The sequence below is a fragment of the Lepus europaeus genome, chromosome 8 (assembly GCF_033115175.1).
Source record: "Lepus europaeus isolate LE1 chromosome 8, mLepTim1.pri, whole genome shotgun sequence".
Lineage (NCBI taxonomy): Eukaryota > Metazoa > Chordata > Mammalia > Lagomorpha > Leporidae > Lepus > Lepus europaeus.
This window is the reverse complement of record NC_084834.1, coordinates 27,349,613-27,368,816: the sequence shown is the minus strand read 5'-3', so window position 1 is coordinate 27,368,816 and position 19,204 is coordinate 27,349,613. Positions and strand designations below refer to the sequence as shown.

Below are 19,204 nucleotides of genomic sequence, written 5' to 3'. Positions count from 1 at the left end.
AGTAAGGAATGGATCAGAGAAGGCAAAAGGTAAGAGCTTGGTTAGGAGACCTGGTGCACTGTACAGCCCCTTTTCTTTATATAAGAGTACTGCCCAGAGAGGAATCATTATGTTCTCAAATTTGTACTTATGCAATGCAAGAAATTTGTACCTGTTAAATAAAATTTTAAAAAAAGAGTACTGCCCATGATTTCCTTCATATGTTTCATCAAAGACTAACATACCCCTAGAAGAAGATGACATTGCGGGCTGATATCTCTTTGAATATACATGGAAAAATAAGTGCAATAATGTGTTTAATTGTCATCAAGTTTTCATGTACACTAAATTTTTCAATTTGAGAATATTGCAAATTTAAAAAATAAGTATATTAAAGCTATAATTATATTTAAAAGATTTTTAAAATTCTATGAAAAAAACTAAAATAACTCAAATTTCTCTTTACATGCAATATAATTACATTTCAGATGATTGCTCAGACATTACCTTGGACAAATCTCTGAAGTTGCTTGGTAAGGTCAGATCCAGTTCTTCTGATTCATAGTTAGTGATGACCCAGGGAAACACTGGATACTGATTCAAGTCATTGTAACTCCGTCCTAGTATGGGGGAAAACAGTTATTTAATTTGGAATTAAAATGAAATGATAAACAATAAGTGATTTCTAAAAACACAATCCAAGTAAATGAAGAGGTATCCATCTACGTTTGTACTGCAGTTTTCTGGATGGTACTTAAGGGAGGCAATAGAGCGGAAGACATCATTGTTTCTGGAGTCAAGATGCTGGTGTTTAAACCCCAGCTTCAGTATTTACTGGTCTATACCCTATTTTTAGTTAGATTTAAAGTGAATAGACTTTGATGACTAGAATATAAAGGAGACAAGCATATTAGTATTGTTTGAATTCCTTTCTTATTATGCATTCAATCACCTACATTTCTCTCTCTCAAACATATTCTGAGGTTGTAACAATACACAAATGAATGTTCAAGTAGTTCTCTATAGATGTTCTTGGTGTCTAAGCTTTTTTAATGATCTTTTTTCTCTAACTTTCCATTTACTGTATTCACTGGGCTTAAGGGCTATCAAGGTAACAGAATTCTTCTTTGACCTGGAAACAGTCTTAGAAAACATGAATAATAAAAAACAACTAAACTTAGCAGGAAAAGGCAAGAGCTTTTTTTGATCCCTCTCTTTTCCATCTACTTCCTTTTCCTTCTGATTTAGATGTAAGTAAACAGTAAAATCTTTATTGTGTCCCATCTGCTTAAATAATCTGAAACAATCAAAAGTTTATTGTACCTTGAAAAGAGAGTATATACCAACTCAGTGAGATTGGATTTTTAACTAAGTTAAACTCAATATAGCTACTGAATGCCTACTGACTATCATTTGAGAAATATGTCATAACATCATAAAAACGTATGGGTTGTACAGACAATAAGGTAAACCAAGTCATTTTTAAATTTTTGTCTTGCTTTATTTTTAAAAAGATTTACTTATTTATTATCTATTTGAAAGGTGGAGTGACAGAGAGATAGATGGACAGACAGAGATCATCCACTCCCTGTTTCACTCTGCAAATGCCCACAATAGCTGGGGCTGGACCGGGATGAAAGCAGGAGCCAGGAACTCAATCCATGTATCCCAGGTGGGTGGCAGGGACCCAAATACTTGAGTCATTACCTGTTGCCTTCTAGGGTATACGATAGCAGGAAGCTGGAGTCAGAAGTACAATCAGGAACAGAACCCTAGGCACTCCAATAGGGATGCAGGCATCTCAGGTGCTGTCTTACCCACTGTGCCACAGCCTGCCCCAAATTTAGGCCTTTAATTGTGAGGCCCTCAACTTCAAAGTCTTCATAACACTCCATGTCTCTTCTCCATTTCCCTAGCAGGGTATTTTTTCTTCAAGAGAACTGAGTTTTGGGTTTTGTTTGTTTGTTTTTAAAGGAGGGAGTGGGAGGGGGATAGAGAAGGGGAGAGAGAGAGAGATCTTCTGTCCACTGACTCACTCTCCAAATGGTTGCCAACAGCTGAAGCTGTGCACTCCAAAGCCAGGAGCCCAGCGCTCCATTCAGGTTTTCCATGTGGGTAGCAGTGTCCCAAGGACTTGGGTCATCTTCCACTGCTTTTCTCAGATCCATTAGCAGGTAGCTGGATTAGAAGTGGAGCAGCCAGGACTCATACCACTACTCTGAGATGGGATGCCAGCATTGCAGACAGCATCTTAGCTTGCTGCACCACAATGCCAACCCATCAGTTAAGCTCTTGAACTTATCTCTCCCATAACTGGAATTGTTTCTCTTCATCTTTCTCTCTTTTTCATGGCTTCTTCCCATTGCCTTAACCCATTTTCTCTTTAATATCACATTTAAGAAAACTGTAATCTACCTCTGAAGTTTCTATGTCACCTCAAACCATTCAATTCTTTATCCTCAACCTTCTAGGCTTGTGTTGAAAATGAACCCCTATGAAGTAACCAGTAGGTCCCAGAAAGTCCCTCCTCTTTCTCCCTAACCTCTCTATGACATTTGACATAGCTGAAAAATACCTTGTGTGCTCTTTGCCCTTGCCTCTCAAGAAATGACTATCGGGGCTGGTGCTGTGGAGGAATGGATAAAGCCACTCACATCCCATGTGAGTGCTGCATGGTGTCCCAGCTGCTCCACTTCCAATCAAGTTTCCTGATAATGGCCTGGGAAAGCTTGGAAGATGGCCCAAGTACTTGGGTCCCTGCACCCTGTGGGAGACCCAGATGAAGCTCCTGGCTCCTGGTTTCAGTCTGGCCCAGGCCCAGCTGTTGTGGCCATGTGGGGAGAGAACCAGCAGATGGACGACTTCTCTGCCTCTGCTTTTCCCTCTCTTAACTCTGCCTTTCAGATAAATAAATAAATCTTTAAAAAAAGAAGAAGAAGGAAGAGAAGGAAAAGAAGGAGAAGGAGGAGAAGGAGAAAGAGAAGGGGAAGAGGAGGAGGAAGAGGAGCAGGAGGGAGAGAAGGAAGGGGAGGAGGAGGGAGGGGGAGGGGGAGGGGGGAGGAGGAGGGAGGGAGGAGGGGGAGGAAGAAGAAATAATAATAATGACTATGTAAACTCTAGGAACACTCATTCTTTTCTCTTTACTGATTTCTCTCTTCCTTCTTCTGACTCCCCACACACGACAGTATTCCCTCAATTTTACTTCATTGCTTTCTACATTATCTGCCTTGGTGCTCCCATCCTTTTTGTGACTTCCATGAAGTCCAATGTCCTAACTCTAAGTTCTCAATGTTGTGTTTGGCCAGCACTCCCAAAACTAATTACTGATGCCATAACCTGGAGGTCTTGGCAGCACAAAGATCCCCTTTCCTTAGACACAGTGTTCTAACTTCTTTTTATGTTAATGGTACCACCTTTCTTGCAGTGATTGGAGCCAGAACCCCGGAAGAATTCTCTGATACTTTCTGTTCATTCCCAGCTACATTCAGTCAGCTGCAGAGTGAATGGTTGGTGCCCTGTGAATTTTTGTAATTGAGGCCTTCCTTTAAATTCCCACTGCCATCTCTCTAATGCGGCCTCATTACTTCTTATATGTAACAGCTTCCTGATTTTGTTCTCTGCTTGTCTTCTCCACTCCAATTTGTCTTACGTACTGCTTCTAAGTTAATTTTTTATAAAGTTATAATAGCACTGATGTGCTCAAAAACTTTCAAAAGTTTCCCAATGAGTGGACTCCTAACCCCTCAAATTGCCATAAAATCTTTCACAGTATGTCCCCACACATGATATTTGTCCTCAATATATGTTTGTGAATATATACTTATATATCATTTTCTCATTATATCTTTGTAAATACATACTTTATGTATACACAGACACATACATATGCAAACTACACTATTTGTTCTCTAGGTATACTTTTGTTTTTCCCAGTTTTGAATGTTTGCTTATGCTTTTACTTTACATGGAATGACTTCTAATTCCCAACCATCTTTTCTGCGAGTTAAAGAAATATCCAGCTGTTGAAATCTTTCCTTATTTTTTCCTTATTCCTACCAACTGGCTGACAATAATCGTTCCTTTTCCCTGCCTTTAAACCCACAACACTCTCAACCTATATCTTCTTGCTCTAGAATCATGTAAACAACATGGACACACTTAACTACCTTGAGGTTTGCGTCTCAAATGTAAGCCATGTTAGTTGTTGAAATGAATCTGAAATGTCTCAAAAATACAAATCCCCATTTTCTTTAGCTGTCACAAAGGAAAAGTAATGAAAAATTTCTCCTCTTTATTTTCTTTTGAGATAAACTATTACAACAGGTAATTTTCGATTAATCACAATATTACAGAATTTGTGTAGGGTTATTTGATCTTGCATATAAGGTACATAAGTAAGTTTGTGGAAAATGGAATTAAAAGGTAAGTTTGAGTATAAAAATTTTTGAAATACATGCATAGTTCTTTTCATGGTATGTATATACATGAGCTTTTTGAAGATACCTAATATATGAATTATAGTATTTCTTTAAGTTATTTTACTCAAAATTTTATTTTTCTGTGTTGTATTTCATTATTTCACCATATAACACATTTCTAAGTTATTAGTAGGTTCTTAGGATTTTCATTCCCACTATTTCAAAATGAGACAATTCTTACTATATCAAATAACTGTAAATTTCCATTTTCCTTTTATCTTTGGGAAAGACTTTTTATGCTTATTTTAAATTTCTTTCAAGTAGTCAAGTGTTCACATATAAAATGAAAATCTATTATCAAATATTTTGATGAGATAAGCTAGTAGTAATACTAATAATAAAAGTAAGCCACTTGTACTAGTACTCAATATATTACAATTAATCATTTATTGTTTGAAATAAGTCAGTGTGTGAAGTGAGATTACCTGCTATCGTGTTGAGAAACATCAAGTATTCGAAATTTGAAATCTCTCTGTGTTGCCACCGTTGGGTCATATTAGAAGCTTTGAAAAGTTGACGTGGACTAGCTAATGAAATACGCCTACAAGAAAAAGAATCCAACATACAGTAAATTTAAAGATTAATTAAATCACAATAATAAATCATGAATTATCTGTGCTTATTCATGCATAATGAAATCTATAATTTTAAAAATTCCTTTTCATGTTAGACTAATGTATACTGGAGACATTTCAATCTACATTTAACGGTTAACAAATGATTTGGACCAGTCACAGGTCTATTATAAATATTCTATTCATTCAGGTAAGCTGTCATTACAATGTCATTATAATATCCAGGTTCCAAAAAGGTTGATTAATAGTAGTATGATTAATAATTCACTGATTTACTGACATAAAAAAGGAATTACAGTAATTGTGAAATACATATAAAATTCTATTCATGTCTTTATCAATTTTAATAGTCATATATTAAAGGCACATTTGTACCAAGTAAATTTTAATATTATATTTGCATACTCTTACAGCAAGGTAAAAGAGAACCCTGAATTATTTAGGTATCTATTTATGGAGTGACAAAACTACTGAGTTTCTAAAATACAGCTTAACAGAAGACTAAGTTTTCTAAGTTCTCTTAAGGGAATATAAATACTAACGAACACAAATGATCAATATTGAACAGTAGGAAATAGGTGGCAGAATGAATTATGACATTCAAACTATATAGTCTCAGAGAACTATGTGGTCACAATTATTTTTAACACATGGAAACAATGACTATATTATTAAAAGATTTATTGAGGTACAATTTACATGCCATAAAATGTATCCATCTAAGTGTATAATTCAATGATTTTTCTTAAAAAATTTTCTAGATTGTGCAGTTATCACCACAATCAACTTTAGAACATTTTCATCACCACACAACTTGCCTTGCATCTATTTATTATTAATCTCCAGTCCTACCTCCAGCTCCAATTAACTATCAATCTATTTTCTGTTTGGATAAACCTACCTTTTCAGAACACATCAGGTTCTGATGTGTTATTATTATTATTCATTAGGTTCCTTCTGTGCAAGGCTTCTTTCACTAACCACAATAGTGTCGAGCTCCATCAACATAGCATGGATTGGTAGTTCATGTCTTCTTAGTGGTGAATAGTAATTCTTCATATGAATATTGAATAAATCATATTTTGCTTATCTAGTTATGGGCATTTAAACTGTTCCCAGTTTTTAGTTATTATGAATAATTCTACTATGAACATTCACATACATACTTTTGTGCAAACATACATTTTCATTTCTTTTGAGTAGATGCCTAAGTATAGAGTTTCTGTGTTGTGTGTTAAGTTTAACTTTTTGAGAAGCTGCCAAATTGTTTTCCAAAATATCTAAACCAGTGGACACTCTAGCCAGCAATGTATGAAGGAATTACCACAATGTTTGCCAAAACTTACTATTTTATATATTTTCATTATAGCCATTCTAGTTGGTATGAAGTGGTATCTTCTCTAGTTTTAGTGTCCATTGTTGAGCATCTTTTTCTGTGATTACTAGTTTTTTAATATTCTTTGGTGAACTGACTATTCAAATCTTTTTTTACATTCTAGATAAAAGGTTGTGATGGTTAATTCTAATGTTTCAACTTAACTGTGTTAAGGGATACCCAGAGATCACTGGTACGTCATTATGTCTGGACATGGCTGTGTGCATGTTTCCAGAGAGATTAGCATTTGAATCAGTTGCCTGAGTGAAACAGATTGCTGTCCCCACCATGGGCACCTTTCAGTCTTTTGAGGACTGAACAGAACTAAAAGAAGGAAGAGTGAACTTCCTCCTTTCATTCACATACAACATCCATCCTCTCCTACCTTTGGACAGTGGAGCTCCAGGTTCTGGCCGTCAACTCTTCCCCTACCCCAACCCCATTCTCAGGCACTCTGGCCTTGGACTTGGCCTTTGGGTCTCCCTGCCCATCCTAGCATCATAAAGCTTTTCGCCTATTTTTTTTTTAGACATCTTATAGTTTTAGCTCTTATATATATGTAAATGACATATATTGAGTTCTTATATATAGCATGTTTTCAACATCCAAGTTTTCCTGTATGTGAACATCCATTTTTAAATGTAAATCCATTTTTAAATGTATCAGTACCACTTTTAAAGATTATTCTGTTCTAATTGAATTGTGCTAGCATCTTTGTAGAAAAACAACTGAGAACATTTTTGTGTTTCCAGTACTGTTCAACTGATTTACTGCTTATCCTTGTATAAATCTCAAACTCTCTTAATTAGTGCAATTTTATGGTAGGTTTTTAAATTGGGTAATGCAAGTCCTCTAATTCTGTCCTTCTCCATAAAGCTATTCTGGATCTAACATTTCAGCTTCTAATTTCCTCCATAAAAGTCTGCAAAGATTTAGATAGACTGAATGAATTAATTAATTAGAGGAGAAGTGTCATCTTTACATATTGAATCTTCTGATCCATGAACATTGTTTGTGTCTGTATGTTGAGATCTGTTTTAAACTTCTCTTAGAAATTGCTTATATTGGGGCCTGCGCCGTGGCACACTAGGTAAATCCTCCACCTGCGGCGCCAGCATCCCATATGGTCGCCGGGTTCTAGTCCTGGTTGCTCCTCTTCCAGTCTAGCTCTCTGCTGTGGTCTGGGAGGGCAGTGGAGGAAGGCCCAAGTGCTTAGGCCCCTGCACCCGCATGGGAGACCAGGAAGAAGCACCTGGCTCCTAGCTTCAATTGGTGCAACACCGGCCGTGACAGCCATTTGGGGAGTGAACCAATGAAAGGAAGACATTTCTCTCTGTCTCTCTCTCTCTCTCTCTCTCTGTCTATAACTCTACCTGTCAAAAAAAAAAAAAAAAAAAAAAAAAAAAGAAGGAAAGAAAGAAATGGTTTATATTTTCATTCTACAAATCTTATACTTCTTTTGTGATCTCTGAATGAAGATTTCTTTTTCTTACTTTCCAATCTGGTTTGCTTTAATTTTTCCTTCCCTTACTTCTGCACATTCTTCCTTGATGCACATGCTGAAATTTCTAATAACATGCTGACTAAAAATGGTGAGAATAAAGGATATTTTTGTCTTCCTGAACACAGGAGGAAAACATTTCAGCCTTTCAACATTAAGTATGATGTATGCTATGGGAATTTTGGGTAGATACTTTTTAATGCAGAGGGCAGAGAGGAGAAGAGGGGAGAGAGCACTCCCATCTGTTGCAATGGCTGGAACAGGGCTGAGCCAAAGTTGGGAACGGGGAACTCAATCTAGGTCTCTCAGGTGAGTGATAGGACTTAACTACTACAGCCCTCATTTCTGCCTCCCTAGGTCTGTATTGGCAGCAAACTAGAAACAAGAGCCAGAGCTGGGAATTGAACACAGGCACTTTGAGGAGGGTCATGAGTATTTTAAGCCGCGGCTTAACTGATCAAACACCTGCTCCTGGCAGATTATTTTATCGGTTTATGGAAACTCCTTCCTATTCTAGTCAGTTGAGAGTTTTAATCATGAATGTGCACCAAATGCTTTTTAGTCTGTGGAGATAACTGTGTGATTTTTGTCCTTTATTCTTTTAAACTGGTCTACAACATAAGTTGATTTTTCAGATTTTAACCAATCCATAGTACCCTGGTGAAATTTATATGGCCACTATATAATCCCTTTTATAAAATGCTTGATTTGGTTTGCTAAATTCTATAAAGGATTTTTGTATCTGTTCAGGAGGAAAATTGGCCTATAGTTTTTTCTTGTTTGTTTTCTTGTATTTGTTCGGCATTGGTATTGGAATGATACTGGCCTCACAGAATGAGTTAGGAAGTGTTCTTTCCTCCTCTATGTTCTTGATGAGTTTGTGAAAGACTGAAATCGTCTATTCTTTAAATATTGATAGCATTCACTAATAAAGCCATCTAGTCCTGGGTTTTTCTTTATGGACAGTTTTTTTTTCCCCCCTACTTATTTAAAAGACAAAGAAACAGAGAGCTTCTGCCCCATTGTCTCTAGGATCACTTGCTCCGCAGGAAGCCAGCTGCCAGGTCTTGCTGACAGACACAGAGACTGACGTGAGGGACTGAGGCCTACTGCAAAGGGGATTGTGAGTGACTCATCTTGGGAAGTCTTCCAGCTCAGGCTGGATAGCTCCCACCAAAATCCTCACTGCTACTCATACATGAATAATTTGAAATAAACACGCTAAAACTATCTCAAATCAAGGCAAAATCAGCTATGCTAAAAGTAAAATATAAATTTCCACTTCTAATATGTTTCTATCACTAGGAGAATTCTAGTGTCCTCACTCTTTCCATTCCTTAAATTAGTTAACTAATCGTATTGATGTTCATTCACTCAATACCTATTATGAGAGGAAATGGAGTTTCTTGGTTGCCAGGAGCGTGGGGATAGGGAAATGAGGAGACACTGGCCTAAAGGCAGCATGAGACTATAGCTCTTAATCATAATATCTAAGTATATACTTCATATCTGCTAAGAGAATAAATTGTATGTGTTCTTAGCACAAAAAAAAAATGTTATTGATGTGAGGTGACAGACATGTTGACAAACTTCATTGTGGTAATCATTTCCCAATGTACAAGGTTACTTAAAAAGTTTATAGAAAATGCATATTATGAAAGGTCTACATATGGATTTCAAAATTTTTCACACTAAAACTTACTTTCTAATTCCATTTTCCATAAAATTTTGAAGTGTCCTTGTAAAATTCTTCATCATAGTCTCATATGATCCTTTCTATTTCTGTGGTACCTGCTGTAATATCCCCTCTTTCAATTCTGATTTTATTTGAGTCTTCTCTTTTCTGATCTAGCTAAAGATTTGTTGATTTTTATTTACCTTTGCCAAAAAATGACTCTTAGTTTCACTGATCTTGTATACTTTTTTCTAGTCTCTAGTTCATGTATTTCTGCCCAGACTTTTATTACTTCTTTCTTTGTATTAACTTTGAGCTTAATTTGTTTTTAAAAAAATTTTAATACCCTTATACTCAAGGCCTATTAAGTGGAAAATACAATCCAAAACTCTGGTTATGAGTGATCCCAATTACACCGTTAAAAACGTTTAGGAATAAAAGTGTTTTCAATTTAATAGTAACAGTGGGATTAAGGATAACTTTTAAACTACAACATAAAAGCATATAAATCATAAGTGATTAAGCTTAATGAATTTTCATAAAATATACGTGAGTAACCATCATCCCACTCAGGAAATAGACCTTCAGCAGTGTTTCAAAAGTCTCCTTATGTCCCTTCTCAAAAATGACCACTCATATAAGGCAGGCACACAGTGTGGCAGTTAGACACTGCTTGGGATATCCATATTCCACAGGAGTGCCTGGGCAAAGTTCCAGCTCTTCTCTCAATGCCAGCTTCCCATTAACACACACCTGGAGGTCACAAATAATGATCCAAGTCCATGGGACACAAACATCCACGTGGGAGACACAGAGTGAGTTCCAGGCTACTGGCTTTGCTTTGGCCCACCCTGGCCTCCCCGTTACAAATATCTGGGAAATGGGGATGGTGCTGTAGTATAGTGGGTAAAGCCGCCACCTGCAGTGCCAGTATCTCATATGGGTGCTGATTCGAGTCCTGGCTGCTCCACTCTGATCCAGCTCTCTGCCATGGCCTGGGAAAGCAGTACAAGATGGCCAAAGTCCTTGGGCCCCTGCACCCACATGGGAGCCCCAGAAGAAGCTCCTGGCTCCTGGCTCCTGGCTTCAGATCAGCTCAGCTCCAGCTGTTGCAGCCATGTGGGGAGTGAACCAATGGATGAAAGACATCTCACTCTTTGCCTCTGTCTCTTTAACTCTGCCTTTCAAATAAATGAATAAATCTTAAAAAAATAAAATAAAATAAGTATCTGGGAAATGAACAAGCACATTGAAAATACCTCTCTGTTTCTGTACCTCTCTCTCTGTGCCATTCAAATAAAATTAAAATTAAAAAAAACTAAAATAAAAATTACCAATCGCAAAAAATAATTGGGTTCCTGGACAACTAGCACCAGAGATTAGTTTTAAGTGGTTTTGAATGTTATGTAAGCGGAATCATTTGTCCTGGCTTTCTTGAATCATTCATCCATGTGGCTGCATGCAGCAATAACTCATTCATTTTTAATGCTGCATATTCCATGCTATGATTATACCACACACAATTTACTTATTCATCACTTTGTTGGTTGACTTTTGGGTCACTTCTAGGTAGATGCTATCCATGAATAATGAGCACTTTTGTATAAGATTGTGGTTAATGTATGTATATATTTCTGTTGGACCTTTTCCTAGAAATAAAATTGTTGAATAATAGGGCATATGTATGTTCAATTTTACCCAGTATTTCCAAAGAGTTTTTCCAAGTGGCTGTACCAATTTACACCCACCTCCCCAGAATTATATGAGAATTCTGGTTGTTCCACATCTAACCTAACCCTTGCTATTGTCTCTCTCTTTCTTATTTTGGCCACTGTGTTGAGAACACAGTAACATCATACTACATTTTTAATGGCAAAATTCAAAAGCATAGATGAATTATTTGGACATGAGTAAAAATATACATTATGATATATTATAATGCTTTAAAGATAATAACTTTAAAATGTAAAAAGTTAAATTTTCCATCAAAGAGATAAAACATGTATCTTATGAAATGTCTTTATCTTAGTGCTGGGAAAGCTTCGAGACTATTTTATGTAACGGTTACTTGTTGAGCACATACTCTGTGCTGAAGACTCTCCTGTAGACAATGCAATTCAGTTGACTCAAAATAAAACTTAGTACATTAATCATTATAACTTACCATGAAGTATAAAACAGGTCATGCATTTCAAAATAAACAGGAGTATTAATGCATATTAGCATTAATAAAATATTAATAGGTTTGTTTATAAGACTATTAATACAGATTATTTTCATGTTTTCATGATTTTCTCATATAAAACAGTACCTTGTTTGAGGCAATCCAAAACTGGTTCCAATTCCAACACGTGGTAGATAGTTAACCACTTTCTTTACTGTTGCAGGGTCTGGGAAGTTGAACATTACAGCAACTATGATAGATAATGTTTAAAAATTAGAACACAATCTGATTTCCTTTAAGAAAACTGAATTTCTGGACTAACAAAATATGTACTCTTAGTTCAGAAATCTATTAAACAAAATTCTATTCCTTTTATTACAGTGTATACCAACTTTTAGTATTAATATGCCAGAGGTAATGTTCATTTCACTTACAAACTCCTTAATCATAAATAGTTCCTTCTCTAGATACTCTTAGAATTTCTAATAACTACTGTTATATTAAAGTGACATGAAGTTGAGATTATCATGCTATAACTTTGAATCTACAAAATGGAAGTTTGACAAGTCAAATATGTTTATAAATTTTTAGAAAAAAACAACTTAAAAGTTTAAGTTTATGTAGTTAATGTAGCACCAAAAAAACTAAAGATATAGCTGCAAAATCATCAGCTATAATTATTTCCAACAAAGAAGAGAAAGAAAATAGTATCTTTACACTGTGCTAGGTTTACACTTCAAATTTTATGTGATTCAGGGCAACGGATTTCCCGAGGAAAAATTCTCTCTCCATGGTTAGTAGTCAAATTTAAATGCTTTCCAATCATTTTCATTTCAATAATTATACATGTATGAGAATATTAATAGGGACTGGCACTGTGGCATAGTAGGCTAAGCCTCTGCTTGTGGCGCCAGAATCTCATATGGGTGCCTGTTCAAGTAAGTCCAAGCTGCTCCACTTCTGATCCAGCTCTCTGCTATGGCCTGGGAAAGCAGTGGAAGATGGCCCAAGTGGCACCCCCGTGGGAGACCCAGAAAAAGCTCCCAGCTCCTGGTTCCAGCCGTTGCAGCCATCTGGGGAGTGAACTAGCTGATGGAAGATCTTTCTCTCTATCTCTGTCTCTCTCTCCCTCACTCCATAACTCTAACTCTCAAATAAATAAATAAAATCTTTTAAAAATAAGCAAAAGGCAAAAAAAAAAATTAAGCATTTCAATGTTAATTTAGGACAGTTATTTATAAATCTTTATTCATTTTGAAAAACACAAAAATAAAGCTATAAAATCATGAGAAAAGAATTAGAAGGCATTAACTTGATAAGTCTTGAGAATTTAATTATATGATAATATCAACATCAGAAGCACAAGTGCTCATCCAGAGGAAGCTCCTCTCTCTCTACTTAACAGTCACCAATGTCGCTGAGGCCTTTAAACAATGGCATTGCCAACATACTACAGATAAGTAAGCAACAGATAATTCCCTAGGCACCTATAAAATATTTACTCATTTAAATAAGCCTTCTTTATAAATCCACTATTACACTGAATACAGGGGGGAATCTGAAGGAAAAAAAAACCATCAGAGGTTGTGGCAGATGACTGAAGACATGAGGAAAAGGCAACGGAAACACACACCAGAAGAGCAAGTATGCATCAGAAATCCCAGACAGGGAAAATGAGTGAGGATGAGCAAGTAATACATAAGCAAGACTACAACCCTTTTGGAGCAACAAGAGTGCAGCCCAAACTAAAATGCTAAACATTCTCTTGATTTTTTCCTCCGAAGAACAATGTCTGCATTGGGAAAAAGAGGCATGAGCTGGGGAGGAGAAAAGCATCCTTCCCGAAAGAAATTTTGTATTCCCAAAAGATGTGTATTTTCATAAAACAAAAAAAAAAAAAAGTAGGGGCCAGCATTATGGGCTGGTGGGTAAAGCCACCACCTACAACACTGTCATTCCACGTGGGCACTGGTTCATGTCCCAGTCGCTCCACTTTCAATCTAGCTCCCTGCTAACAGACTGGGAGGAGCAGCAAAGGATGGATCAGGTGCTTGGGCCCCTGCTACCCAATGGGAGACCTGGAGGGAGCTCCTCGATTCTGGCTTTGGACCGGCCCAGCCCTGACTGTTGTGGCCATATGGAGAATGAACCAATGGATGGAAGCTCTCTCTCTCGCTCTCTCTCTCTCTCTCTGTTGTCTCCCTCTCTATCCTTGACTTTCAAATAAATAAATAAATCTTTTTTTAAAAAAGTGTGCATATATATATGCTGTCATGTGTAGGTTAAAAAATAACTACAGGAAGAATAAGAAACCATCAACTTACAAACACACAGGTAAACATACAATGTATTGCTAGGTATTACATAATGCCCCTTGCATGCCTCCACTCATACCCAATGACATGCCCTTCAACTTCAACTTGTCATCTTGCCTTGTTGTAATGAATTTCAACAAGTTCCATTCTAAACTCAAAACTGACTTTTTAATTTGATAAAAATTCTTTTTTAAAGATTTATTTATTTATTTGAAAGAGTTACACAGATAGAGAAGAAGAGGCAAAGTGAGAGAGGGTAGGAGGATCTTCCATCCACTGGTTCACTTCCCAATTGGCTGCAATGGCCAGAGCTAAGCTGATCTGAAGCCAGGAGCCTGGAGCTTCTTCCTGGTCTCACACGCAGGTGGAGGGGCCCAAGGACTTGGGCCACCTTCTACTGCTTTCCCAGACCATAGCAGAGAGCTGGATTGGAAGTGGAGCAGCCAGGACTTCAAACGGCACCCATATGGGATGCCAGCATTGCAGGCGGCAGCTTTGTCCGCTACACCACAGCACCAACCCCTTGATAAACTTTCAAGAATGATATAATGCAAAGCAACCAAGACAACTCAGTACTATTTTCTGATGGTCCCTTTATAAATAATAGTAGACAAAAGATCAAATAAATGTATCTGCTTATCCTCTTCTGCCCCTAAATGCAGCCACCTTCCAGAAGCAGCTTAAGCATCAAAGCAAAGCGAAAGACATCAAAACTCCACAACTCATTAAGTGGACATTTGTTCCCAATACTTATAAAGTGTTGCACAATTAGTGATATGGCCAGGAAAAAAAAAAAAAAAACAGAACTACAAATGAGCCTACAAATGATCAGGGGGGAAAAACCACAAAGTGCATATGGTAAAAGAACAGAGACAAGCGTCACAGAGGGTAGAGTACATCACACTATCTAAACGGCAACAATACAGCATGCTCAAAAACAAAATCCTATAGAGATGGAAGTTAGCTGGTTAACAATGTACTTCTGCAGCATATTACCTCTGTTTGCCATAAATATCTCCAGGGCTGTATTTTGCAAAAGATAACGACGAGAGAAAATTGATCGTATCTCTGAGAACAGCCATTTTCCATGCAGCCCTTCTGTATATGCCAGGATCTAGTGAGGAAAAAAACAATCCCACATAAGTGATGAGAACTAAGGCAGAAAAGGCACCATTAAGAACAGTCATTTCTACAAAAATGAATTTAACAGCTATTGTAACGGTTTGCAGAGAAACTGAGAAAATGTAATTTATAGAAAAGTATATTTAATGAAAAGCAGTATAAAATTATAAAATATCAAATTATAAATACAGATTGGGACTTTTCTTATTTTCTAAAGATTTATTTATTTGAAATGCAGAGTTACGGAGGGAGAGAGTAGAGAGAGAGATTTTCCATCCACTGGCTCACTACCCAAATGACTGCAATGCCCAGAGCTGGGCCGGTCTGAAACCAGGAGTAAGGAGCTTCTTCTAGGTCCGCCACGTGGCTGCAGGGGCCTAGGTACTTGGCCATCCTTCGCTGCTTCTCCCAGGCCATTAGCAAGGAGCTGTATCAGAAATGGAGTAGCCAGGACTCCAACCAGTGCCACACAGGATGCCAGCATTGCACGCTGTCGCTTTATCTGCTATGCCACAATCCCAGAACCCCATTGCTTCTCAGAAAACATAAGTGGCATTACTTATTGATTATGAAAGGTAACATGAAGGATCTCTGTGAGTGAGACCTCAGTGGAAAGAAGGGGCCATCAAAGAAGGAGGTGCCTTTCTCTGAAGGGAGGAGAGAACTTCCACTTTGCTTATGGCCTTGTCTAAATACTGACAGAGTTTGTGGACTCAAGAGGCTTCCATAGCCTTGGAAGGTCATGACAAGAGCCTCAGGTGATCACTGATGTCATACATAAGAGTGTCAATTGTTAAATCAACAACAGGAGTCACTGTGCATTTGCTCCCCATGTAGGACCTCGGCCCTTAATGAGTTGTACTATAAGAATTAATTGTAAAACTTGTCTTTAAACAGTAAATGTACTGTTTGTGTGTCTGTGTGGGTGCAAACTGTTGAAATCTTTACTTAGTGTAGAGTTGATCATATATATATATATATATATATATATATATATATTCTGTATATATGAATTTTAATGAAGAATGGGATGGGAGGGCAGGTATGGGGGGAAGAACTGCTATATTCCTAAAGCTGTACCTATAAAATCTGTATTCATTAAATAAAGGTTTCTAAACAAAACAAAATAAAATAAATAAAATTTGACCTTATAAAGAGTATGTCCATTAAAAAAAATTCCACAGACACAATTCAGCTTTACCCAATATTATAATTCACCCAGTAGAATTTTCTACATGCTTCAAAAATATACATATGGGTTCATAACTTTAAAAACATGCACACTTTTAAGGTCACGATTAGGAAAACAGTCACTCATTCAGAAAGCACAAAGACTGTATGAGGTTAAGTATCATTTTGTCAGTGAAGGCTAAATACAAACCTGCAAATGAACTCAGCATAATGGCTCTGTGGAGGAGGTGGTTGTCAGAGTAACTTGTTACAATTCCTGTCATCCCATGTGACAGACACAGTTGCTTAAAATGCTTTGCCAATTCAAAGTAATCCTGTCTCTAATACTAAGCCACTTTGTTGCTTTGTTATTCAAGTTTTGTTTTTTTTTCAAAAAGTTCATTTCAGAAGTTTAATTGTATTAGGAATACTAGATTCAGCATTTATACCAGTACTATATGATATTAACAAAGAAAATAAGATGCATTTGATACCAACATCTGATGAAACTCTATGAAAACAAATCAGGCCAAAAATGAAGATACAGTTTTCAGAAGTAATTACCACTAAAAAAACACAAATAAAATAATCTTTGAAAGGGAAAATGCATTCTAGGGATAAAGATAGGAAGAACAAAGAAAGGAAAAGAAAACGATATCAAGAATTTATCCTTCACAAACTGTTCATCATTTCTGTTTTCCAAATCCAAAATGCAAGCAAATCTATATTCTTCAAAGTGAAATGCAGTGTTCTTTTAAATAAAAAATCCTTAATTACTTTGATAAGTATGAATTTCAATTTTTTCTACAGAAATGATTCTGTTTCTAGCACCACAGGAGCTAGAAAATGGGTATAACTCTAAGGTGGAGTGTTTCTTGAAAATCAAAACAAAAAAGTTCAAAGGACAAGACAACTAATTAAGCTTTCAGCTTTGAAACTGATGACAGAAATCCTACTAACTGTCATACAACCAATACTGTGTAGGATCAAGAGAAAATAAACAGAAAGAAAAAGGACAAAAATACTAGCACTACACTCAAGATTTTTAAAAATTACTCTATAATTTTTACTTTCTTTGAAAGGCAGAGAGACGCAGACACAGACAGAGGAGCTCTTCCATCGTGGTTCACCCCACAAATGTCTGTAATAGACAGGGCCAAAGCCAGGAGCCCAGAACTCAAGCCAGGTCTCCAACATGGATGGCAGGGACCCAAGGACTTGAACCCCTAACTGCTGCCACCCAGGGTGAATATGAACAGAAAGCTGGACTTGAACCACACTCTCCGATATGGGATATGCATGTTCCAAGAGGCTTCTTAGCACCTACACCAAACACCTGCCCCTCGAGACATTTTTTAAAAAGTATGCCTTTCTCTCACCATGACCAGAGATATCTCCGGCCAGTCTAAATCATCAGGGTCTGTAGTGACCTCCTGTTTGGTCTTCCATTCTTACCTCTAAAGCCAGATTTTTTTTTTTTTCTTTAAATCAGGTAACACCACTCCTGTGTGTCATCCAGTGACCTCCCATTACATGTAAAATAAACTCATTGCAATTGTTTATACAGCCTCACATCTGGGTCTTTCTAAAGAGCCAAGCTCACTCCCTGCGGGGCCTTAGCTGTGCCTGTTTTCCGCCCTGCCTGGAACGCTCTTCCCCCAAGTCTCTATGGGGCTGGCTTATTCTGAGATTCACATTTCTGCCTATGTCACCTCCCCAGAGCAGGCACAGGATCTAAACCCCATTTCTTTGGGCCTTATCTCATCCCACCCCAAATTCTTGAGATCTTCATGACAATTATCACTACCTAGAATTGTGTTCGCTTGTCTGTGAGTGCTTCTTTTGCACTAGAATACCAGAATCTAAGTTGTATCTGAGAAAAGATTCTGAATCTACTCCATTTCTACTGTACTGGACAATATTTCACCAAAAGGAGGTTTTTTTCTGAGTGACTGAATGAATATGATGTATAGCTACCTAAGCACCATACATGGCCTAAATTAAATTTACTTGGCCTATATGATTTTTTTAAATAAATTTATTTTTTGAAGTGGGGTAGAGAGAGAGAAAGATTCAGCGAGAAATGCTTCCTCATCTATTGGTTCACTCCCCAAATACACACAATGAGTAGGGCTGGGCTGGACTGAAGCCAGGAGCCAAGAACTCAGTGGCAAGGACTTAACTACTTGAGTCACCACTTGCTGCCTCCCAGGGTCTGCTTGACTCAGGAGCCAAAGTTGTGAATTGATCCCAAGCACTTCTACGGGGCATATGGACATCTTAACAGCTAGGTTAAATGCCTGCTCTGTTTGGCCTGTATGATATTTTAACAAAATCTCAAGTAGTTGGAAATACTTGAGAAAAAAATGGGTATTACATAAATATTCAACTCTGGCCTCTCAGGAAAGACTGGAGGATGTGGCAGACCTCAATAAATATGCCACATGAACTCTGCATTTTGACAGTTTCCACTTCACTCATTACTGTTTACTAATATGAAATAAACATTAACTCACTATTATCTGCTTAGTTTCCATCGGCATATGAGTTTGCTACCCCGTATTTATCAAATATTAGAGAATATTAGAGAAGCTACTCTATGTCCTGTAACACTTACAAAGCAATATATAAAACAGTTCTATATTCCTATGAAAAATGAGGCCCAGACATGTTAAATATTTAAAATAAATTTCCTTGGTAAATTAGTGACAGAATGTGGCCTATTTTCAGGTTTTCCAACCAGAAAGTCTAGAGCTTCCATTATGTACCACATTATCACAATTCTAAAAAAGGGTAAAACATTTGTTAAATTAAAACCCTTCTACATTTGTTTTCCAGCACTTGGGTTAA

General features: G+C 37.1%; 1 protein-coding gene across 5 annotated transcripts in view; it reads right to left on the bottom strand.

Moving 5' to 3' along the window:
• LRBA (LPS responsive beige-like anchor protein) overlaps positions 1-19,204 on the bottom strand; it is a 730,178-nt gene that overhangs the window by 198,664 nt on the left and 512,310 nt on the right. For all 5 annotated transcript variants that reach the window (XM_062199509.1, XM_062199506.1, XM_062199510.1 and 2 more), the window contains exons 41-44: positions 15,059-15,176; positions 11,895-11,997; positions 4,883-4,998; positions 487-599 (exon numbers count right to left, since the gene is read on the bottom strand). In XM_062199509.1, coding sequence (XP_062055493.1) covers positions 487-599; positions 4,883-4,998; positions 11,895-11,997; positions 15,059-15,176 — 450 coding nt within the window. The remainder of the gene's footprint in view (positions 1-486; positions 600-4,882; positions 4,999-11,894; positions 11,998-15,058; positions 15,177-19,204) is intronic.